This window comes from Pungitius pungitius, chromosome 7 (assembly GCF_949316345.1).
Source record: "Pungitius pungitius chromosome 7, fPunPun2.1, whole genome shotgun sequence".
Taxonomy (NCBI): domain Eukaryota; kingdom Metazoa; phylum Chordata; class Actinopteri; order Perciformes; family Gasterosteidae; genus Pungitius; species Pungitius pungitius.
Genome location: NC_084906.1, coordinates 13,762,038 through 13,781,154, shown reverse-complemented (window position 1 = coordinate 13,781,154; position 19,117 = coordinate 13,762,038). Strand labels below are relative to the sequence as shown.

At 45.6% G+C, this 19,117-nt stretch overlaps 1 protein-coding gene across 12 annotated transcripts in view; it reads left to right on the top strand.

Moving 5' to 3' along the window:
• Positions 1–19,117, top strand: part of LOC119216240 (ephrin type-B receptor 3-like) — a 55,601-nt gene that overhangs the window by 14,679 nt on the left and 21,805 nt on the right. For all 12 annotated transcript variants that reach the window (XM_037468870.2, XM_037468879.2, XM_037468881.2 and 9 more), the window contains exons 2-3: positions 13,193–13,257; positions 17,134–17,806. In XM_037468870.2, the coding sequence (XP_037324767.1) occupies positions 13,193–13,257; positions 17,134–17,806 (738 nt within the window). The remainder of the gene's footprint in view (positions 1–13,192; positions 13,258–17,133; positions 17,807–19,117) is intronic.

The following is a 19,117-nucleotide window of genomic DNA, read 5'->3' as shown; positions in this document are numbered from 1 at the left end:
TTTACCATTGGTATATATATACTGGATATACTGTGTCGATAGAATCTATACATACAGTATATACAGTATATATATATATATATATATATTGAACACCCCAGCACCCCAGGTTCTCCCTATTCTCATTTGTTATTCATCATTCAGCCGAACCATGAAACTTCCACCTGCATCACTTCCTGTTTAGACGGTGTCCCTCTCCCCCTCCCATGTCCTGATTGACGACTCGCCTGTCTCTTAGATCTATGCTGCTGTTTAAGTGCTTTAAGGACAACAGGACACCTTCCAGGGAAACAGGAGGCATTGAGCCGGTGTGAGTTTATGGATCGGTGATGCAAGTGGTTCTGTAATCATGGTGGGATTATTTAGACATCCGTCTTACTGGGACGAGGACAGGATGACAGGATTCTGTTTTTGGGGTAAAGAAAGAAAGAAGGAAGCCTCCGAAGCCGCCGTGAGATTGTTTCTCTACAAGTCTATTTGCATATATGTGTGTCCATATGTGGGCGCGTTACTAACTGCTGGATAATTTATTCTTTCTTTCTCTGGTGTTTCTGTCTAGGGCCCTCTGTGTGTCATGCCAATGCGCAGAGGACTTTAGGTAATTGCAGTGGGCCTCTGAAAGCCAACTGCCATATGGACTCTAGGAAACTTAAGTGTCTACGCGTCCATCCGTCAATTTATTTTAATTGCCCAGAGCAATGTGCAGGGCCCATATCTATCGAGTGGTTTCTCTATAAGTTAAATACATTAATTATTAATATGTTTTGGGACCCCAAGAATCCGTGGCCATGATATTGCCTACATCATACAGAGCTGAGCTGAGAGTGGTTAGAGTTTAGATGCTACCGGCTCTAGAAAATATTGTTCCAATTTAATAAGTAAATACAGCAACTAGTTCAAACTATTTTTCACTTCTATTTCGTTACCTTCGCATTGCATCATACTTTCAGAGTCACATCAAAATGCTGCACCTCCTGGTTTCCAGTTCTTAGGCCATGTTGCAATCTAGAATCTGGAGCTTATTGCGCAGTGCTGCTTTTTACAAAAGCCTGTTTGTGGGGATCTTATTCAAATGGATGACTTGAAAATGCACTTAAGTATTCCCTCATGCAAATACAGGCATTGGCATGACCACCTATGAGTTTTTTTTTTATGGTCCTGTCTATGCCTGTGTCCTGGCTGGTTCACAACTGTGATGCTTTTTTAGCTGCTGGAGAGGCAAAGTCCATTTGCACAGAGGTCTAACAAGTCAAGTTATTGAAGCCGCCAAGTGCGAGAATAATTAACTCATATGCAATTAAGAATGCGAGTCCAACGAGGATCTTGCTGGCGAGGTGGGAGGAGCGCACACACACACACACAAAGATACACATGAGTGTGAGAAAGAGAGCTTTAAGTCCAACACGGATTAACGTGATTAATCTCACCCAGACATTTTTTGGGGCTTGGCATTGCTAAAAAATATTGCCATGAATAATTATGAGCTCAACCTCTCAAATCTTACTTTAAGTTAATGATGCCACATATAACAAAAAAAAACATTTGATCTGCCCTCAAGCTGCTGCAGAATTGAAATAAATCTATAGTCCCTAAAATACATGTATAAACCCTTTTCAGCAATCACTCCGCAGCTGTTTTTCATGATAGACCATTAACCCGTTGCCCACAGTGCGTCGAATGAAAAAAAGATAGGACTATCTCATTCAAGAGAACAATGCTTCTGCCATAGTTTTGGAGGCAGTGAAACTTGAACTACTCCACTTTCAAGCTGGCTCGTTGGGCAGCAAACACACTTTTAGAAAGAATATAGAGAATACTGGGAGTGGTTGGAAGGAGAGACTGAAGGTAAGAGACAAAGGGGGAAACAAATGAAAGCGGAAGGACGAAAGGATTAGTGAGTGAAGAAGAAAGAAAAATGACAACCTGCCCAGTTGACCTTGCCCAGTGCATTACATAGTGTAAACAGCATCTGCTGTGTGAGTGCATCCAGGCCATTGTTCCTGTTCCTGTTTGTGTTTGTAATGTGTTTTACATAAAACGCCACTCCCACACTTCTTTGTATGTGAGGGTACAGGGAAAGAGATATCCATGCTATTATGTGATCTTTCCCCCCCCCCCGGTTATAACAGAGAATGTGTGCGTGCGGCAGTGTCTCAGACACACAGGCCCGCGGAGCCCTGACCTGGCGGGTTGCATTCCTGACTTTACCTGCCCTAACCTCCCTTTTGTTCTCTGTGTCTTTGACCTAAGAGGCTAAAGACTGGGCAAGCAGGTAAACTTTAACAAGCCCATGTGAGAAGCATCAGTCTGCCCGCAGGGTTTGCTCGCCACCTGGTCCTCCTTATCCGTTCTTTTGAAAAGAAAAGACAGGGGAGTGTGGAGGGGGGGGGGGCGGGGGGTGCGATGAGGTGCGATGGTGGTTGGGTTGAGTTTAATTACTCATCAGCTTAAATTCCCCATATGCCATTTCTCTCGCTTTTCTTGTCTTTCTCACAGGTAAATTAGGTTATACCTGCGAAATTAACACAAATGGCGGTGATAATTAACTTGACAATTACCCTGCAACATCTTCATAAATCAGAAGCGGTTGCTCAATGAGCCTTTTATAGTCTACACTCAGAGGGTAGTCCCCAACCTCCTATTTTATTTCGTTTCTTCGTTGATCCTGTCTGCCCAAATTTCCGATGAGCAGCAGAAAAGAAACGAGCAAACCTCAAAAGACTTTTGGTCCCCACCACTGCAGTATTTTTTTTTAAACTGTTCTTAAGTAATTAGAAGCCACTGGCACGCTGAAAATGTGGACCGCATCGGGACTTTGCCCCTCGCTGCTGCGGACGCCCAGGCAGCTGTTGAAGCAGGAAGTAGCCCGCTTTAAATCAATTCAACGTAATCATTACACGCTGCACTGGAAACGTGATCTGATATTTTGGTAGAACGTGGAGAGGTGGCATTAAGAGAAACAATGGTAAAGGGGGGGGGGAGGGAGAGGGGGCGAGAGGGCATGCGTTTGTCAGAGAGACGCGCTGGCTGGTGAAACAGAATGGCAAAGCTGGCCTGCTAAGCCCTTTCACTTGTGGCGCTCAGCCTTTCAAAAAGCCACAGCTTTCATACAATGCCCCGTTCCAGCTCTTTCTAGGCTACACCCCCAGTGAACAAACAGGATTTGTGTGTGCGTGTGTGCGAGAGAGTCTTAATAACACGTCTCCTTTTCCATTTGGAGGTGTGTTGGCGTTCTTATCGCTTAATTATGTATTATGCATAATGTGTAAGCATTCGAATTATGAAAGTTTACAGTATGGGTTTGTGTTCCCATGTGATTGAGTTCTGTTTGATGAGTCAGCCGTTGCTGACATACAGAATTGCTTGAAACCTACTATTAGAGTTGTGGGGTGACTACACTCACACACACAACCCAACCACGCAGGCAGCACAATGGCCCACCTCGATCGAACAAAAGCGTGTGTTTGTTTGCGTCTGTTTGAGCTTGTTTATGCTTTTAGTGCCTCGGAGACAAGCTCAGATAATCGCTAGCTTCCACCCAATAAAGCAAATATTCATTTGTTCACACGGAAGATTGTGTGACTCCAGACCAGCTCCGCTCTCTACGCCAGCGTGTCCACTGAAATTCACACATTACTCTCCAAGGACGAGTTTCCATATGTTTGGTCTAGCAAATCTGCGTGGTTATCTTCTACACAGTCTGTTGCCAGGGCTATCGAGCGGGTTACGAATGGACGCCCTGGTTGGCACGGGGGCAGTGGAAAGGAGAGGAGACGACGGGGAGAGGAGAAGAGGAAGAGAAGAGGAGCAGAGAAAAGGACAGCAGTGGAGTAGATGATGGCTCCCCGGGCTGCCATAAGGCAATGAGCAAAAAACAGTTCCCATCAGGCTGCCTGTTAAACATAGACACTTCAGCAACACGCACACGCACACACACACACACACACACACACACACACACAGGGCTTTGTAAAACGTCTACGCACACACACTTTCACACGCAGACAAACCGTCTCTGAAGGCCGCTGCATGTCAGCATGCCAAAAAAACAGTGGCACTGAAAGAAGCACAAGGGCTGTGGGGAATACAAGAGAACCAGCATGTACCGGCTCTCCAGCCTCATCTACCCCACCCCCCCCCCTCCCCTTTGTTTCCTTGCTGGCCCTCTAGCCTTTCATTCCCATCTCTTTCCCTGCTTTGCTCTCTCCTTCTCTCTTTGATTTTCTCTTCTTATCTTTTGCACTACAGTAGGTCTCCCTCTTCCTTCCCCGTTTTTTTTTTTTTTTTCTTTTCCCACAACTCCTTGTCTTTCCCTTTTCCTCTCATCCTCTTTTTACTTTTGCGGAAATCTAGGGAGGATTACATGTAGTCTGGTATAAATGAGTGTTCACGGACCGCCTTTTTTTCCACAAGAAACCACACCCAAAGCTGTGAATCTCAGTTGCTTTCTCTGTGTCTCGCCTCTCCCTTGCTTATCTCAACAAATAAGCACATATGAAACCGATATTTCCTTTGTTCTTTGGCTGTATTAAGCTGCTGAGTAATGCATTGAAAATGGCTGTTGGCAGATGTCCTAGTTAGTTTTTCAAAGACTTTGATCCACATCCATTGTTTTTTGTATCTGATATGGCTTTTTTTTTTACTGCTCCAGTTACAACCTTTGAGCAAATACAAGTGCACTTCTTTTCTCTGGGGAATTCAACAGTGTTATAATGGCACACACTGACCTTGCCGATCAAACCTGCCATGTGTTTGTTCCAGCGTGGCCTTTATACCAACAAAGCCAGTCTCCTTACAGGTCTACGGGCTGATGAAATCCCAAAGTACAGTATAACGTCGGGTTGTTGGCTGGCCTACTTGGTGTACTGAACGTGACTTTGGGGTCAGCGACTCCTCCCACTCACCTGACATGTTCTAACTCCCCAAATCCCTTAAAGCGGCACAGGTTCCAGGTGAATTTGCTCTCCCAGACAGACACACATGCTCAGCCTAGCGCCACACTTGCGTGCTGCCTTCCTTGAATAGTGAAAGAGGAAAGTGGGAGGCAAAAATAGATAAGTGATGCTTGATTTTGTATACGCACATTTTTCGGTCATACGCCTGGCGGTCTGCTTCTCACACCTGCATGTTTTTCTGTTTCTTAATGAGGAATTCAAATTGAAAAGAGACTGTTGAGAATGAAGGAAGATTATTTCAAAACCCATTAAATCCCCCCCACCCTTCTCACATTTGACCTTCGAGGCACTTCATATTTATTGGCCTTCGCGCCACCTCACATGATTTGGTATCCGGGTTGCTGGTTACTTTGTGCCGTTTGCTCATTAGCCGTATCGGCTGAGGAGTCACCGGAGCAGTCTGCAGGTTTGGTCAGACAAAGAGGCCCATCAAAGAATATCGGCAGTGCTTTATCTCCTTCAGTTAAATTACTCAACCGCCCGTCCTTTTATGTGTCTCTCTTTGTAGATAAAAATATAATGAGGCAATTGTTGAACATCAGCAACACGCTTTAGGTAAATGCCAGGCTACGTAGAAACACGAGATGGAATGATGAAAACAAGTGTATCGGTTTTCAAAAGATGTTAAAGAATATATTGTGTCATGCTAGCAGCCCGTGGTGGTGCAACTGATGTTAGGAGACATGTTGCCTGTTTGTTATCCGGATGTGTGTCTCAAAAGTCTTTTTATAGAAGTTGGAAAAGTGCACCTTGGCGTGTTCATGTTTGTGTGTCCGTGTGCGTGCGTGTGCGTGATTTCCTTCTTTGACTTTCATCTGCGTACCGGGGCGACTAAATCAATCAGACCCGGCGGAGGTTACACTTCACTTTGACTATTGCGTTTTTAAATACAAATTGTGTTCCAGGTACTGCAGCCCCCCCCAGGGAGAGCCAGGTTAGACGGAATGAAATCAGCAGCCGCAGTGACATGCACGCAGTATACAGACACACAGGCATTTTACTCTGTCTCGCTTCTTTCCTTCCACTCTGACTAATACGTCCAGGCAAATACTCACAGAGCATGAGTAGGAGATCCATATTTCCATATGCAGATCCCCGAGGCAAAAAGAAACCTGCTTCTCGCTGGCTTGTTTGCATTTTTCAGATGCAGTTGAACTGAGTCATTTGTCAGGAAATCAGATCATGGCATTTTACATCCACCCCCCCCCACCCCCCCCCGCGCTGCGCTAGGATCCAGCAATCCAATTCATGACTGGCGTGTTGTGATTTAACAGTGTTTACCGTCAGCTGAATTGAATTGATGGTGAACTTAATGAAGGGCGGGAAACAAATGAATTCAGACTGAATAAGGAAATGTTTTAAATAGAGAGGGAGAGAGAAGAAAATTTCCAGAAAGCGTTCATTTATTGTAAAAGATGAGGCAATAGTTTCCATGTTAGGTGATGTAAACATCCTGTGTCCCTACAGAAACCTGCCCCTCCGTTGGTGGTGTTTAAACATATGCAGACGCGGTTCCCTTAAGGTAGTCATTTCAAAAATGAGTAAACATGACTAAATGTGAGCGGTGAAAGTGACATCAAAACAATGAAGTCATCTTCTAGTGCCATTTCCTTTAGGAACTTTTTCAATTTCTAAAAAGAAAAATAAAGAAAACATCACGCACTGGAGACATGGCTTTTCAAAAGAAAATAAAAAAAAGTTGAACAAAGGTGGTTTAGACAATGGCCCACAACTCTGTTATTAAGTCCATTTCTATTCATAAGTTCTTTAGAAGCAGCACACACAAACTGCTGTGTACATTCTCGGTAAAAGGAGCAGAGAAGACACAAAGATGAATGGGGTGAGATGTTATGGACGCTGGATAAAAGCTTTCGGGTTCCCTTCTGGGAGCAAAATGTTTAGTGCAGTTCTCACAGTATTGGAAATGAAGCGGTAACTAAAAGGTTGCAAGTTCCAAGCGAGCTAAAGTATTCGCCTGAAAACACCCAGTCAGTCAGCTTTAAGTTAAACTGCATGTCTCAGGCAACCGGCCTGGCTGATGGAACACAGGTCCTTCCATTTTAAAGCAAACAAAAGCAGAAAAATGTGCTGATGAGATTGAGGTAACACGAAAAGTAGCAAAGATGGCACTCCTAAGAAAATGCCCACACTCACACTATGGAGGTATTCTGAAGCGCTTGTGTCAGAGTAAGCAGCCAATGAAACAAGTGCTAAAGGCTTCCCCATACTGCTAATGTGTGTGTGTGTGTGTTATTTTGTCAGCACTGTCGAGGAAGGGGCTTTGACTTATTCAATAGCAACTGAACACAGAGCCATTGAATGAACCCACTGGACAATGCGGACAGCTGTGAATTCCGGGTCTCGGACAGGGTGAGGGGTTGGGTGGTTAACTAGGAAGTTGGGGAGTAGCAGGGAGAGAATGTGCACATTCACAAACGCAGATATGGACACACAAAAGGAAGTTTGCAAGCTGGAGGATGTGGGACCGCATTTTTGTTAAAGCAAGTAAGAAAACTATTTCCTATTTTGACACTCACGAGTGGAAAAATTCCTAAGGCGGCAAACATATGTGTGTATCACGTAAAGCAAAATCCTCTGTGGCAACGCAGGAAGCGCAGCAGAAGGTCGATTTTCAACCCTCTTACAATCACGCACACATTGATGACTCGATCAGACGCACGTACATTCACTCAGACTCATCAGAGACTCATCATGCCTCGCAGGCATAAGCGCACATAGCCGCTGAAACACACGCATGTTGACACACACAGACAAACCTGTACATGACGGCACACCTGGTTTTGCAGACAGCTTCCCTTGGGGCTACCTGTTCATCAGATCCTCTGTGCTGGGTAATTACCAGAGTCAGAGGGAGAAGGGGATAGGAAGGGGGAGGGAGAGAGAGAGAGAGAGAGAGAGAGAGAGAGGGAGAAAATAGGTGGTAAAGACAAAGAGGGGCCCAGTCCATCAACGGTACAGGAACTAGACTAGACTTTGAGAGCCCTTGAAAATGCAACACACTCCTTGGTGGCAGCGAACACGCCCACGGTTACACATACGCTCACACGCATATGTCATTTCAAGAAGCAGCTGCGCTTGCTCGCGATGTCTTCCTTACGGGGGATTTAAAGCTGTTTTCCATTTCAACTGCTCTTCCCCCCCCCCCCCCCATAAAGCCTCTCACAGAAAAGGGCATTGTTGTGTTTGCTTTTGTTTACATATCGCATAAGTCCCAGAGTCGTACGGTTAAAAGCCGCTTGTCAGAAATGGCCTCCGCAGACCTGATGGACCAAGCAGAAAACCCAAATAGTATAAGGCCCCAAGGTATCTTTTGACAGGGGGGGTGGAGGGGGGGGATAATTGAGGGGCAGGGGCCCAGACACAAATGCAGAGGGCAAAGAGGTGAGTTCATTAGGCCCTCCCATGAGGACAGATGATACACAAGTTACACTGAGGGAGATGGGAACACGTCTTGAGTCAAAAATAAGAAACAAGGAGAGAGAGAAAGAGAGATCATGTCCGAGTCATGAACAGTGTAACGCTGTTGGCAGACATGACAAACCTATTGTGTGACAAGCATTGTTGTATGACTGACAGTGAGTGGTAGCGGGCTAGAGTATTTGTGAGTGTGTGTGTGTGTGTGCTGATTGAAAAGAGGGGCGGGGGGTCGTCACGAGAGGCGAGTCCGTTCAGGAATTCCACAGAGGAATCACCTCCTTGGCCTGTCTATGTCGCAGCAACCAATTACCGTGACTGTGTGTGTGTGTGTGTGTGTGTGTGGGTTGCTGAAGGGGAGGTCTCGCCATAAAATGGAAGGGACTTCTCCTAATCATTGCACTCTGGCCCCGCACAAAAGCAAAAAGGCTGTTTGGACCATTTGAATTTGAATAGCAACCTTCCTCCTGCTCTCTTCCCCCCCCCCCCCCTGTGTCTCTCTTCCCTTTTTCTCGACTGCACGCTGGCTCACAAAAGCGGGGCCAACAAAGATAGCACAAAAAGCAATCAGGCTAATAGCGCTAATAAGTTGAGCGTGGGGTCCTCGCTCTCAGTGTTGACACATTTCACTGTTTCTCTGGCTAAACAGAGGCTCGAGTGTTTGGCAACCAGACAACATAGTATTTTAATGGAGTGGCTGCCCCACGCCAGGTTGCCATGTGCTTGGTCTGTTTGACTGTCGCAGAGTACAACAAAAGCAGCAACTCGGAGGAGGAGGTGGGGAGCAGATAATTAACTAGTGGAGTAGCCCAAGGGGAGGATTTTGGGGAAGGAGTCATCGGGAAGGTTATTTTTATTTTATTTTCTCAGTACTTTTTTTCTGGCTGTATACAAAGTCCCGCTGGTATTATGTTTCATTAATGCAGCAGTTAAAGCTGGAGTAAGAAAGAAAGCCATTTTGTTATTAACAGGATGCAATTAAGTCATCTGTTTGGACATATCCGCTAGGCTGTCGAGGTCATATAGCTTTGTTTTGCCTCAGTTACCTTTCAGTTGTCATCTGACGGGGTCACGCTGACAAAAACGAGCGCGCTCAGAAGCTCAAAGTAGTCGCCGCAAGATGCAAGCTAAATCCTCACCTGTCTACTCCTCACTACTCGGGCCCCGTGGAACAACTGCACATTCCTCTCGCATCAATAATAGCCTTTCTTCCCCTTTTTCCTCTTTGGGCCTTTCCCCCCCCCCTTCTTTAAGAAGTCTGCTTGTTTGAACAAAGGTATATTTTTAAAGGCTTGTTACTGTGGGCGCTGTGTAGGTGTGCGTGTGTGTGTGTGTGTGTGTGTGTGTGTGTGTGTGTTGGATGCGGCCATAGGGACAAATGCTTCAGTGCCCTCCCCTGTTATTAGGCCTGCCCTGTCATTATGGGATTAGAGTGTAGGGTTTGGCTTTGCGTGTGCAGATGCATGTGTGCGTGGACGCATGTATTTGCCTGCATGTGACTTCTCCGAGCCGGTGTGTATTCCTGCAATTTTTCTCACACAATCAGAGCCATACATAATGCGGAAAAATCGTACCCCCACGCCCCCGGGTTTGTTATGCTAATCCCTTTGGTAATTGACCTCAATCATAAATACCACTTCGCTAAAGCCACCCCCAGGTTTCTCAAACAGTGACTGTCTAATTGAATAGTCTTTGTAACCGGTAGGTGGTTAAAAAACATTCCCCCCCTGCCCCACATGTCACATCCATCACAGCACAGCATGAAAACACAAGCACAGATATAGAGTTTGGCAAGAAAAAGAGGACGGGACAGGAAGAGGAAAATAAATGAAAACAGGTTGAACGTTTTCGAGTGGAGTGGGGGGGGGGTTAAGTAGTCAGAAAAGGTGGAGTTTCAAAGTGTGTGTGTGTGTGTGGATGGGGGGGGGGGTAGATGAAGAGAAACGGATGGGGAATTAGATCTAGCCTTCCACAGAGATGATGAGAGATTGAAACTGAATAAGAGGAAAGTCAGTGCGTGCAAGGACGAAGGATTACTCATCTGTACGCTTCACTCTTACTCAGTTATTATTTGGATGTTTGTTTGCCTGATTCACTTTGTTTGCTCTTTCCCGTGCAATCATCCCCTCTCTCTCTCATTTTACTTTTCCCTGATTTGAAAGGGTGATCTGAAACATATTGGGCTAAAAGACAAACGAGAGCACCTTCTGTACAAGGGAGGATCTTTTAGTCACACAATGGCTGTTTCTCCCCCAACTCGTCCTTCTGGTTTTCGTTCTATTCTATTTTCTATTTCTCTTTTTTCTCTTTCTCGGGCCGAGCCTATTAGGCAAACAGCCAGCATGGACGCTTTCAGAGGTAAAACGAAATACCTTTCACTCTTTAATCTTTCTTCGGCTCCCTCTCATCCTTTATAATCCATACAGCACGGGCTTTGTCATTTTGGCAAACAGAAACGTTTGCTCTGAGCATAGACATATCGCTCTTTATTATCTGGCTTGTTTTCTTTTCTCTATAGTGTGCGTGTGTGTGTGTGTGTGTTTTTTCTGTGAATCCGCATGTTTCTGAATTGACTCGACAGTCACGAATATTCTGGTGCACGTCTGCCACCTGATGTACTCCACACACACACACACACACACACACACATAAAAACAGTGCTCGGAGACAAATGAGAACAGCAGCCACCAACATTCACACAAATGCGCGCACAAACACACACACACACAATGACAAAGAGGCCTGGTGAGGTCGGGGTCATTCAGTGTTTTTGCTTTGGCCCATTGACTGCGGATTGGTGCTCCACTTTGGGCACAATACAGAGCTGTGATGCACAAACACACACAATCGCACCACCACATAGACACACGTACGCACATTCATACTGACGCACAAGCGCAGACCCGGTCAGGCTAAACAATGCGGACGCATCGAGAAGAGAAGTGTAACTGCTGCACATGCACTCCCAAACGATCCACCGTCTGCACCACTGCGCCTCGGTGTCTTTCTCTTCTCTCGTTATTTCCCTCTTGTCTCCGTCTCCCCTTCACCTCCCCTCTTTGACTCCGCCTGTGTTGCGCCGTGTTGTCTTTTAAAGCAAGGCCAGCTCTCTAATGACAAGCCAATACAGCACACAGACGAGCCAGTCATAATAATAAACACCAGGCGTCGGGAGGCGTATCGTTTCCACCACAGCAGCTTACCTACCTGCGCGGCTGTCGGTAAAAGGTCTCAAATCACACACTGTCATGGTGTGACTCAGCGGAAGTCCCGCAGCTGGCATGCACTGACACCGTTTTTTTGAGATGAAAAGCCTTTATTTATGCACGTGTCAAATGTGACTCATTGCCTCCATTTTCAAAGAGAGTTGTACACAAAAGCAGAGTGAATTAATTCATTCGAAAGCATATCTCTTATCAGCACAGAGAGATATTTGAAGGCTGACAGGCGAGAAAGGGGAAACGATTATTGGGCGGTGAGCTGGATGCAGTCCTGCGCTGCTACGTGCTCCGCGAGCCACTCCCAGAGAGACACCGCTTGCTGCGGGGATGTGGGAGATTCCAGCTTTTGACCATATTTCTACTTCAGAAACTCTCAAAAGAAGCCCCGTTTTCTCACCGGCACCCACTAAAAGCACGAGGGGGTGAAATTCAATGAGAGTTTACAGCTTTAACAGCAACTCGTCTCAACAGAGACTCACTGAGCTTGGGTTTACTCTTTTATTTCACTCCCTGTCAGCAACAAAGCGAAACGAGTTGACAGACTTCTTCAGCCTTCTTCGGGGTACAACGGAGGAAGGCTAGAACATCGGAACATCCCGCGGTTCAAGATCACTACCTGGCAGCACCCTTTCATCATCTTTTACTATCTTGTAGAACAGCACAGCGGTGGAGATAATAAGCGGTGGCTGCATGCTGCGCCTTGAGCCCCAGGTAGTAAAACACTCTACCTTTGTTGTGTTCCCGGTGCTCTCACAAAGTATTTCCCAATAGGAAACAAGAGGGTGAAAAGGCGACAGGGGACAAGAGATTTGCTGGCGTCAATCCTATCCGCCATTTTGTATTGTGCTGTTCTTTGTGTGTATGGCGAGTATGTAGTGTGCATGTGTGTGTGTGTGTGTGTGTGTGTGTGTGTGTGAGATAGGCGCCAAAATAAGGTAAACATTGAGTGCATTAAGTGTTCCTGGATAGTTTCAACCTTTTGTTCCGCTCAAAAGCTCCTCTTTTGTGACACCAAACTTTATAGCCCAGTTCTTCACTGAGGCCGTCTGTTGGGGTTGTATACCTTGGAGAGTTTTACAACATGTTACTTTCTGCATGTGTAGGTGTTATCAAGTGTTTGTGTGTGTGTGTGTGTGTTGTGCTGTGCTGCCCCGTGGGAGGCGGGACATTTTCTCAGCGAGACCCGCTGTTGTTTCCGTTCCCCGGTACGAAAGCAAACGTCTAAATGAAACTAATTAACCAGGAGGATCCAAGGAGCTGCAGTAAAACGCCCGCACAATACCTCACAGATCACCCACCTAGATCCCAGGCCGACCTTCTCACTGTCTCGTCGTCTTCCTGTCCCACGCGGACACAGTGCTTCTTTGTTTAATTGAAGAATATTGCTCTGAGCCCGCGCTTTCTGTCGTTCATTAATCCGCTGAGCTATCTGAAGAAAAACTCTTATCTCTTCCGCCCGCTCATTCGACCACTTTTATGACTGTTGATGGTTGCAATAGTATTGCAAGTTCTATTGATCTTCCCTCTCAGCCTGTTCCTCTTTGCCTGACCTGGATGTTTTTCTCCTGCTTCTGTTCACAGAGACGCTGATGGACACAAAGTGGGCCACGACAGAATTAGCCTGGACTGCACACCCTGAGACCGGGGTGAGTTTAATGTGCAGTGTGTGTTTGCATGCCTGTGTGTGTGTGTGTGTCTGTGTGTAGAGTAAGACTGATTTATTGATGGAAAAAAAACAATGTTGGAAGATAAGAGAGATTTGGCCCAACATCGCAACTGCTGTTTCAGATTCAAATTTTGAATCATTTATTATCGAGTAGTCAGTAACTTCAACTCTATACTTATTCAGGGGGTACATTCAGTGTTTACGGGGTACAACATACAGTGGGTCTGCATGCCTTTCTCATGTGAAATGGTTTTGCACACCTTCATTAGAAAAGAATTTAACCAAATACGTTTTTTTCGATGTACTTTTTAGCAGCAGAAAGAGATACACTGCAAATCGATTCCACTGCCCCGCCCAGCCACATATGTTCTCTTCCCCTTGCTCATGTGCACTGGTAATGTGAAAGAAATTCTAAGTTTCCTCATGAACTAACCCTTTTAAACACTAAAATATTTCTTGCCGTTGACCCGCTCCACGCCCCGGCATTCGAATCTACCGCACACAATGTGCCAGTGACAGCCCCATCTTTCTTTCCCATGTGGTTCTCCACAATGGCCTAAAGAGGAGGCTTGACCTCTCCTTAGCTATACTTCAAAGACCCCAAGCGCTCCTCCTCTTGTCTTTGTGTGGCCCTCTGACTCGGGCCCTTCGCGTTTTAAAAGGTGGGCCCCCATTTTTATACATTTTTTTTTGCCCCTGCAATTGCAGCAACATTCCATCGCCAGCTGTTGGACGTCGACCACCCTTTTCTTATTCTACCCTTCACTTCTAAGTTACTAAGCGCTAATGAATCTAGACGCACCAACACCCCCCCCAGCTGCAACAATCGTTTGGACAAACACACTAACAGCCTTTCGTTCTTTCGGTCTTCCCCTTGGTCCCCATCCCTTCCAATCGGTCCATCTTCCTTTGCCGCTCCTCCTCGTTAAACTATAATGCCGTCATGATGCTCCCACCGGTTCCATGCAGAACGCCTCCTGTTTCTTTTCCAAACAAACCCGCAACAGATGCTCCTTTTCAATGGAAGTGATTACAGTGGGGAGCCTTTTGCACTCCAGATTAAATTATCAACGTAAAGACTGGAGAAGGGTTTCTCCGCTGCCCCTTTCTTGTCACAGAATGTCCTGTTGATGGGGAATTTTTTCACTCCCCCCCCCCCCCCCCCCTTTTTACATTTCTCCTACAATGAATAATGGATCCTCAATGCTTTTTTGTATCTTTACGGATGAGTGTTAGGTGTGTACTTTAGTGTTTAGGAGGAACCAATACAGTGGCTGAGAGGACCAACGACACAAGAGCTGGAAGGGAGGGGCATGGACAGTTAGTCTGAGATGAAGTAAAATTCATGAATGTTGATTCGGAGGGTTCAAAGAAATCTATTTCTAAAAGAAAAAGACACAGACTGCGCTCCCTCTCCCAGGATGCTGTCCTGTCAAGTGTCGATAACAGCATCTCCGGGGCTTTTCAAAGTGTTGCACATCAAACATATAATACAACATATGGCCCATAAAGATACACAGAGGAAAGATAAACTGCATCTATTGTGAGAATAGATTTTTGAATCGTGTCTGTAAGAGCACATTTAATTATTTTTACGTGCAAGACACATCACATACTGCACTAATGTTGTTTCGTGCATTTCCAATTTCCAATATGTCTGCTTGTATTGTTTGTGCGTGGGGGTGTTTGTTCATATACTGTTTGATTTATCTTGAAAAAACAGATGGCGCATGATGGGGGTATTCCCCTTCATAGCAAAGCTTGCCTTCAGACTTGCAATGACACCCGGAGGGTTTTCCATAACCAAAGTGATAACAATCTACCAAGTTAGTCAGCTTGAGGAGATAATAACTATTGTTGAGTTTCGTTGCCTGTTTCACAGATCCCCAGCATGCTTAGACATGTGTTCAAAATAGGCCTGTTCATACTAACAATAAAAATAGTCAAGCAACGCTTCAAGGGGAACAATTTGAGTTCATCCCTCAATGTAATGATACTTGTTTTTCTTAGTTCCTGTCCAGGTAACTTAAAGTCAATGTTCACCATTAATTCATTTAAGGTTGATGGTTAATGACAAAGGTTGTCCATTAAGATGTCTTGCAGCACAACATGCGTCTACTTTCTCCCTCGATATCCATTGTTTGTTCCCTAGTAATGGCAAAATGCAATCCCACATACATCATCAAGGAGACGGCAACAGATTAAAAGCTTTGATTGGAAAGGACAAAGAGAAAATTAAGTGGAATTGTAAATCTTGCACAACGATTAATCTTGTTGTGAATCAATGCCAAGAAACTTGACCCTATTTCAAATGACCTACTTAATTCATTCCGTCTTTCTAAGCGGAGTGTTGGCCACTGGTGCGTGTCTCCGGGGATGACCTCTCTGTAAACACACACACACACACACAAACCAAAGCACAACTCTACGTGCCTACCCTCAAACAAACACACAGAGCAAGTAAACACTCACATAAGCACATTCAAACAAACACGCACAAAGTCATACACACACCTGCAAACACTTGACTATATCGCTGTTTTAGCAGTGGGTGATTTAATGCACTGAACTAAATACCCATTGACACTTCATGCTTTTAGCCGTGCCATTGACCTGGTCGAAGATTATTGATTCCCTCTAGTAGCTTCGTCTTCGCTCTCGCCGAGCCATTCTTTTAACGCAACGGCCGAGCTACACCCATTCTCCATCTCCCACTGATGGCCTCCAGGGTCCTGGATGAATAGACTTGTTTCCACCACATCCATATCACAGCCTCAATTAAGATGCTCGGACAGAAACAGATGACTCTGGAGAATAAATGGGTGTCTTCAATCAAATGTTCAGAGGCCAACATTGGTCCTTAGAGTGTAAACCATTGACGCTTCATTTGTTATAGATGGGACTTGGCAAATACTTAGTAAAGTATGTTAGTCTTCCAGGGGGACAGGAGGGCTAAGTGATGTGACCAGCCTGGAGTCAGAAGTTTCCAAGTTCAAGCCCATAGATTTAGGCAGCGATTCCAATGAAAGCCATGTACAATAGTAGAAACTTTTACCTGAGACAGTATTTAAGCTTTTGTTTTTTCTTTTCATTTGTCTAGTTCTATGTAGTCAAATGTAATCCCCCGCTTCTGTGTCATGTCTAATGCAAAACACTTTGAAACCTGCTACATATGCAAATAACCTTTTCAAGGCCTTGGCTGAGTTCACTATGTTTGTCTGATAGGAAAGGAGAACAGATCCCGCAGCACACAAGCACAAAGATATACTATACACACAGGAATTTCTATTTGAAGTGAAATGATTAAATCTTGGTGTCCTCATTTGAGATTGAAAAATGCATTAGATGTGTTTCACAGTAAAGCTTTTAAGTCTAGTTTGCCCGCGCTTATTTAATGAAGCTGGTAATCAAAGTTTAGAAAATGTAATCCCATTTTATCCTGAGTAATTCACCCCCTGGGTACTGTAGCAGCATTAAAAGATATAAAGGAGTGTAAAAGATGAAAATCATGAAGGTTAAGCGGCATCTTCATTAGAGGACGTTGCGATCATTGCTCTGTAATTGAAGCTTAATTGGTTGTGAAGCAATGTGACTGCTACTTCCAAACAGATATGAGGTAAACATGCTGCGGTGGCTCTGTGGTGAGGAGGTGACAGGTTGCTGTAATTGAGATGAATTTGCAGCCCTTGTCCCTGGCTCCACCAGCCAGAGTTTTAAAGTGTAGCACGGCAAAAGCAAGGATAGCAAGGAAAACTGCCCCTAAAAGCTGAACGAAATGTCGCAACACCGGTCAAAGATATCAATACACATTTGCAGCCTCTAATCTATTCATGTTTTTCATTTACTCTCTTTTCAGTGGGAAGAGGTCAGCGGCTACGATGATGCCATGAACCCCATCCGCACGTACCAAGTATGCAACGTACGTGAGCTCAACCAGAATAATTGGCTACGCAGTGACTTCATCCAGCGCAAGGATGTGCTGCGCGTATATGTGGAGATGAAATTCACAGTGCGCGATTGCAACAGCATTCCCAACATACCAGGTTCCTGCAAAGAGACCTTCAACCTCTTCTACTATGAGTCAGACTCAGACTCAGCCACAGCCACCAGCCCTTTCTGGATGGAGAACCCTTATGTGAAGGTGGATACCATTGCCCCAGATGAGAGCTTTTCCATGCTTGAGACTGGGCGGGTCAACACAAAGGTTCGAAGTTTCGGGCCGTTGTCCAGAGCCGGGTTCTACTTGGCCTTCCAGGATCTTGGTGCCTGCATGTCACTAATCTCAGTGAGGGTCTTTTACAAAAAATGCTCCACCACCATTGCCAACTTTGCCGTTTTTCCGGAGACGGCAACCGGGGCCGAGGCAACCTCCTTGGTCATTGCGCCGGGAACGTGTGTCCCCAATGCTCTGGAGGTGTCCGTGCCGTTAAAGCTCTACTGCAATGGAGATGGCGAGTGGATGGTCCCTGTAGGAGCCTGCACTTGCGCATCTGGCTTTGAATCAGCCATGAAAGAAACCCAATGTCAAGGTGAGTGTATTCAAAACAGGTATTTTATTTAATGCTCTGTGTTTGTCACGGTGGATTAAGGTTGAGGATTAAGGTTAGAGAGACTTTTACCTGCTGCCCCAAACAATGAACGAATTGTTATATATCTTACAGAACAGTGTGCACATTTTTCACATCTATAAGACGGAGGTGGGGTTGAGGGTCGGGCGTCCCCATGGTGATCAATAATGTATCACAATATTGCTGCTGAAAAAAGTCCCATTAGCATTTTAGGCACATAGGCTCTGATGGTTGCGTGCATGGTGAATCACAATGAGTGAGCAGCTAGGGGTCAAAGTCTTGCCGAAGGACCACAAATGGTTGTTGTGGACGGATTGTGGTTGTAGAGATTGAAGCGGTGTTGTTTTGGGTACAGGTCGCAAGCAGGTCTGTCACTTGATTTTACGTCTGCCCGGAACATTTGACTCATTAATCCAATGATGACAAGGTAGAAGTATACACACCAGAGGCACCCACTAGATGACATTGTCGGCAGGCAACTGTTGTCTCCTCCGATATTCCAGTTTAGCTCGGCAGCTGGTTGCTAAATAAATGGAAATCCAGGGGAGACTGTCTGTTTCTTAGAGGCCCTGTGACGATTTCAGGTCTGATTGAAAACATGACGGGTTCACAGAGGTTTAGAGCAAGGTGAATTTAAACAGGAGGGAGGGGAGAGGGGGGGGGCTCAACTGAACTGCATTGCAGTTGACAGCATGGAGGAGAGCAAGGGATAAATGGACAATGTGTGTGTGTGTGTGTGTGCATGTGTGTGTGCTTTGAGGGTACGGGGGCGTAAAATTAGGTTTGGGCTGCGCAGGTCAAATGGAGAGAGCAGAATGTGACGGCGAGAGTGAGAGAGAGATGGATAGAGGTTGGGTTATTTATCAGCCGTGTTGAATGAATGGTCTCTGCCCTTGTACAGTGTGAACGTGGTCAGCACAGCGCTCATTATTCTCCTCGCAGCAGTTAGAGATGAGGCTGAGAAGACTTTAAAGTTAAGCACCAATGCTAGTGATCATCCGGAGAGTGGGTGGATACTTTACACTGTCAGCTTCTGGCAGACCCTAAATATGTGTACTCACCTTTAGAGGGAGAGTGTGTATGAGTGCGAGAGAGAGCGTAGTAAATCCAAAGCTTGGTGTGTGTGGTTAAAAACTAATTTGTTTGTTCGTGGCAGCTCAAGGTCGAGGCCCGGGCAACTGGGCCCGAATAAAACATACTCTAATCAAGCCTCAGTGGAGACCACGGTGGATAAATCTACCTCGTTCTTCTCTTCTCCTTCCACCTCTCCTC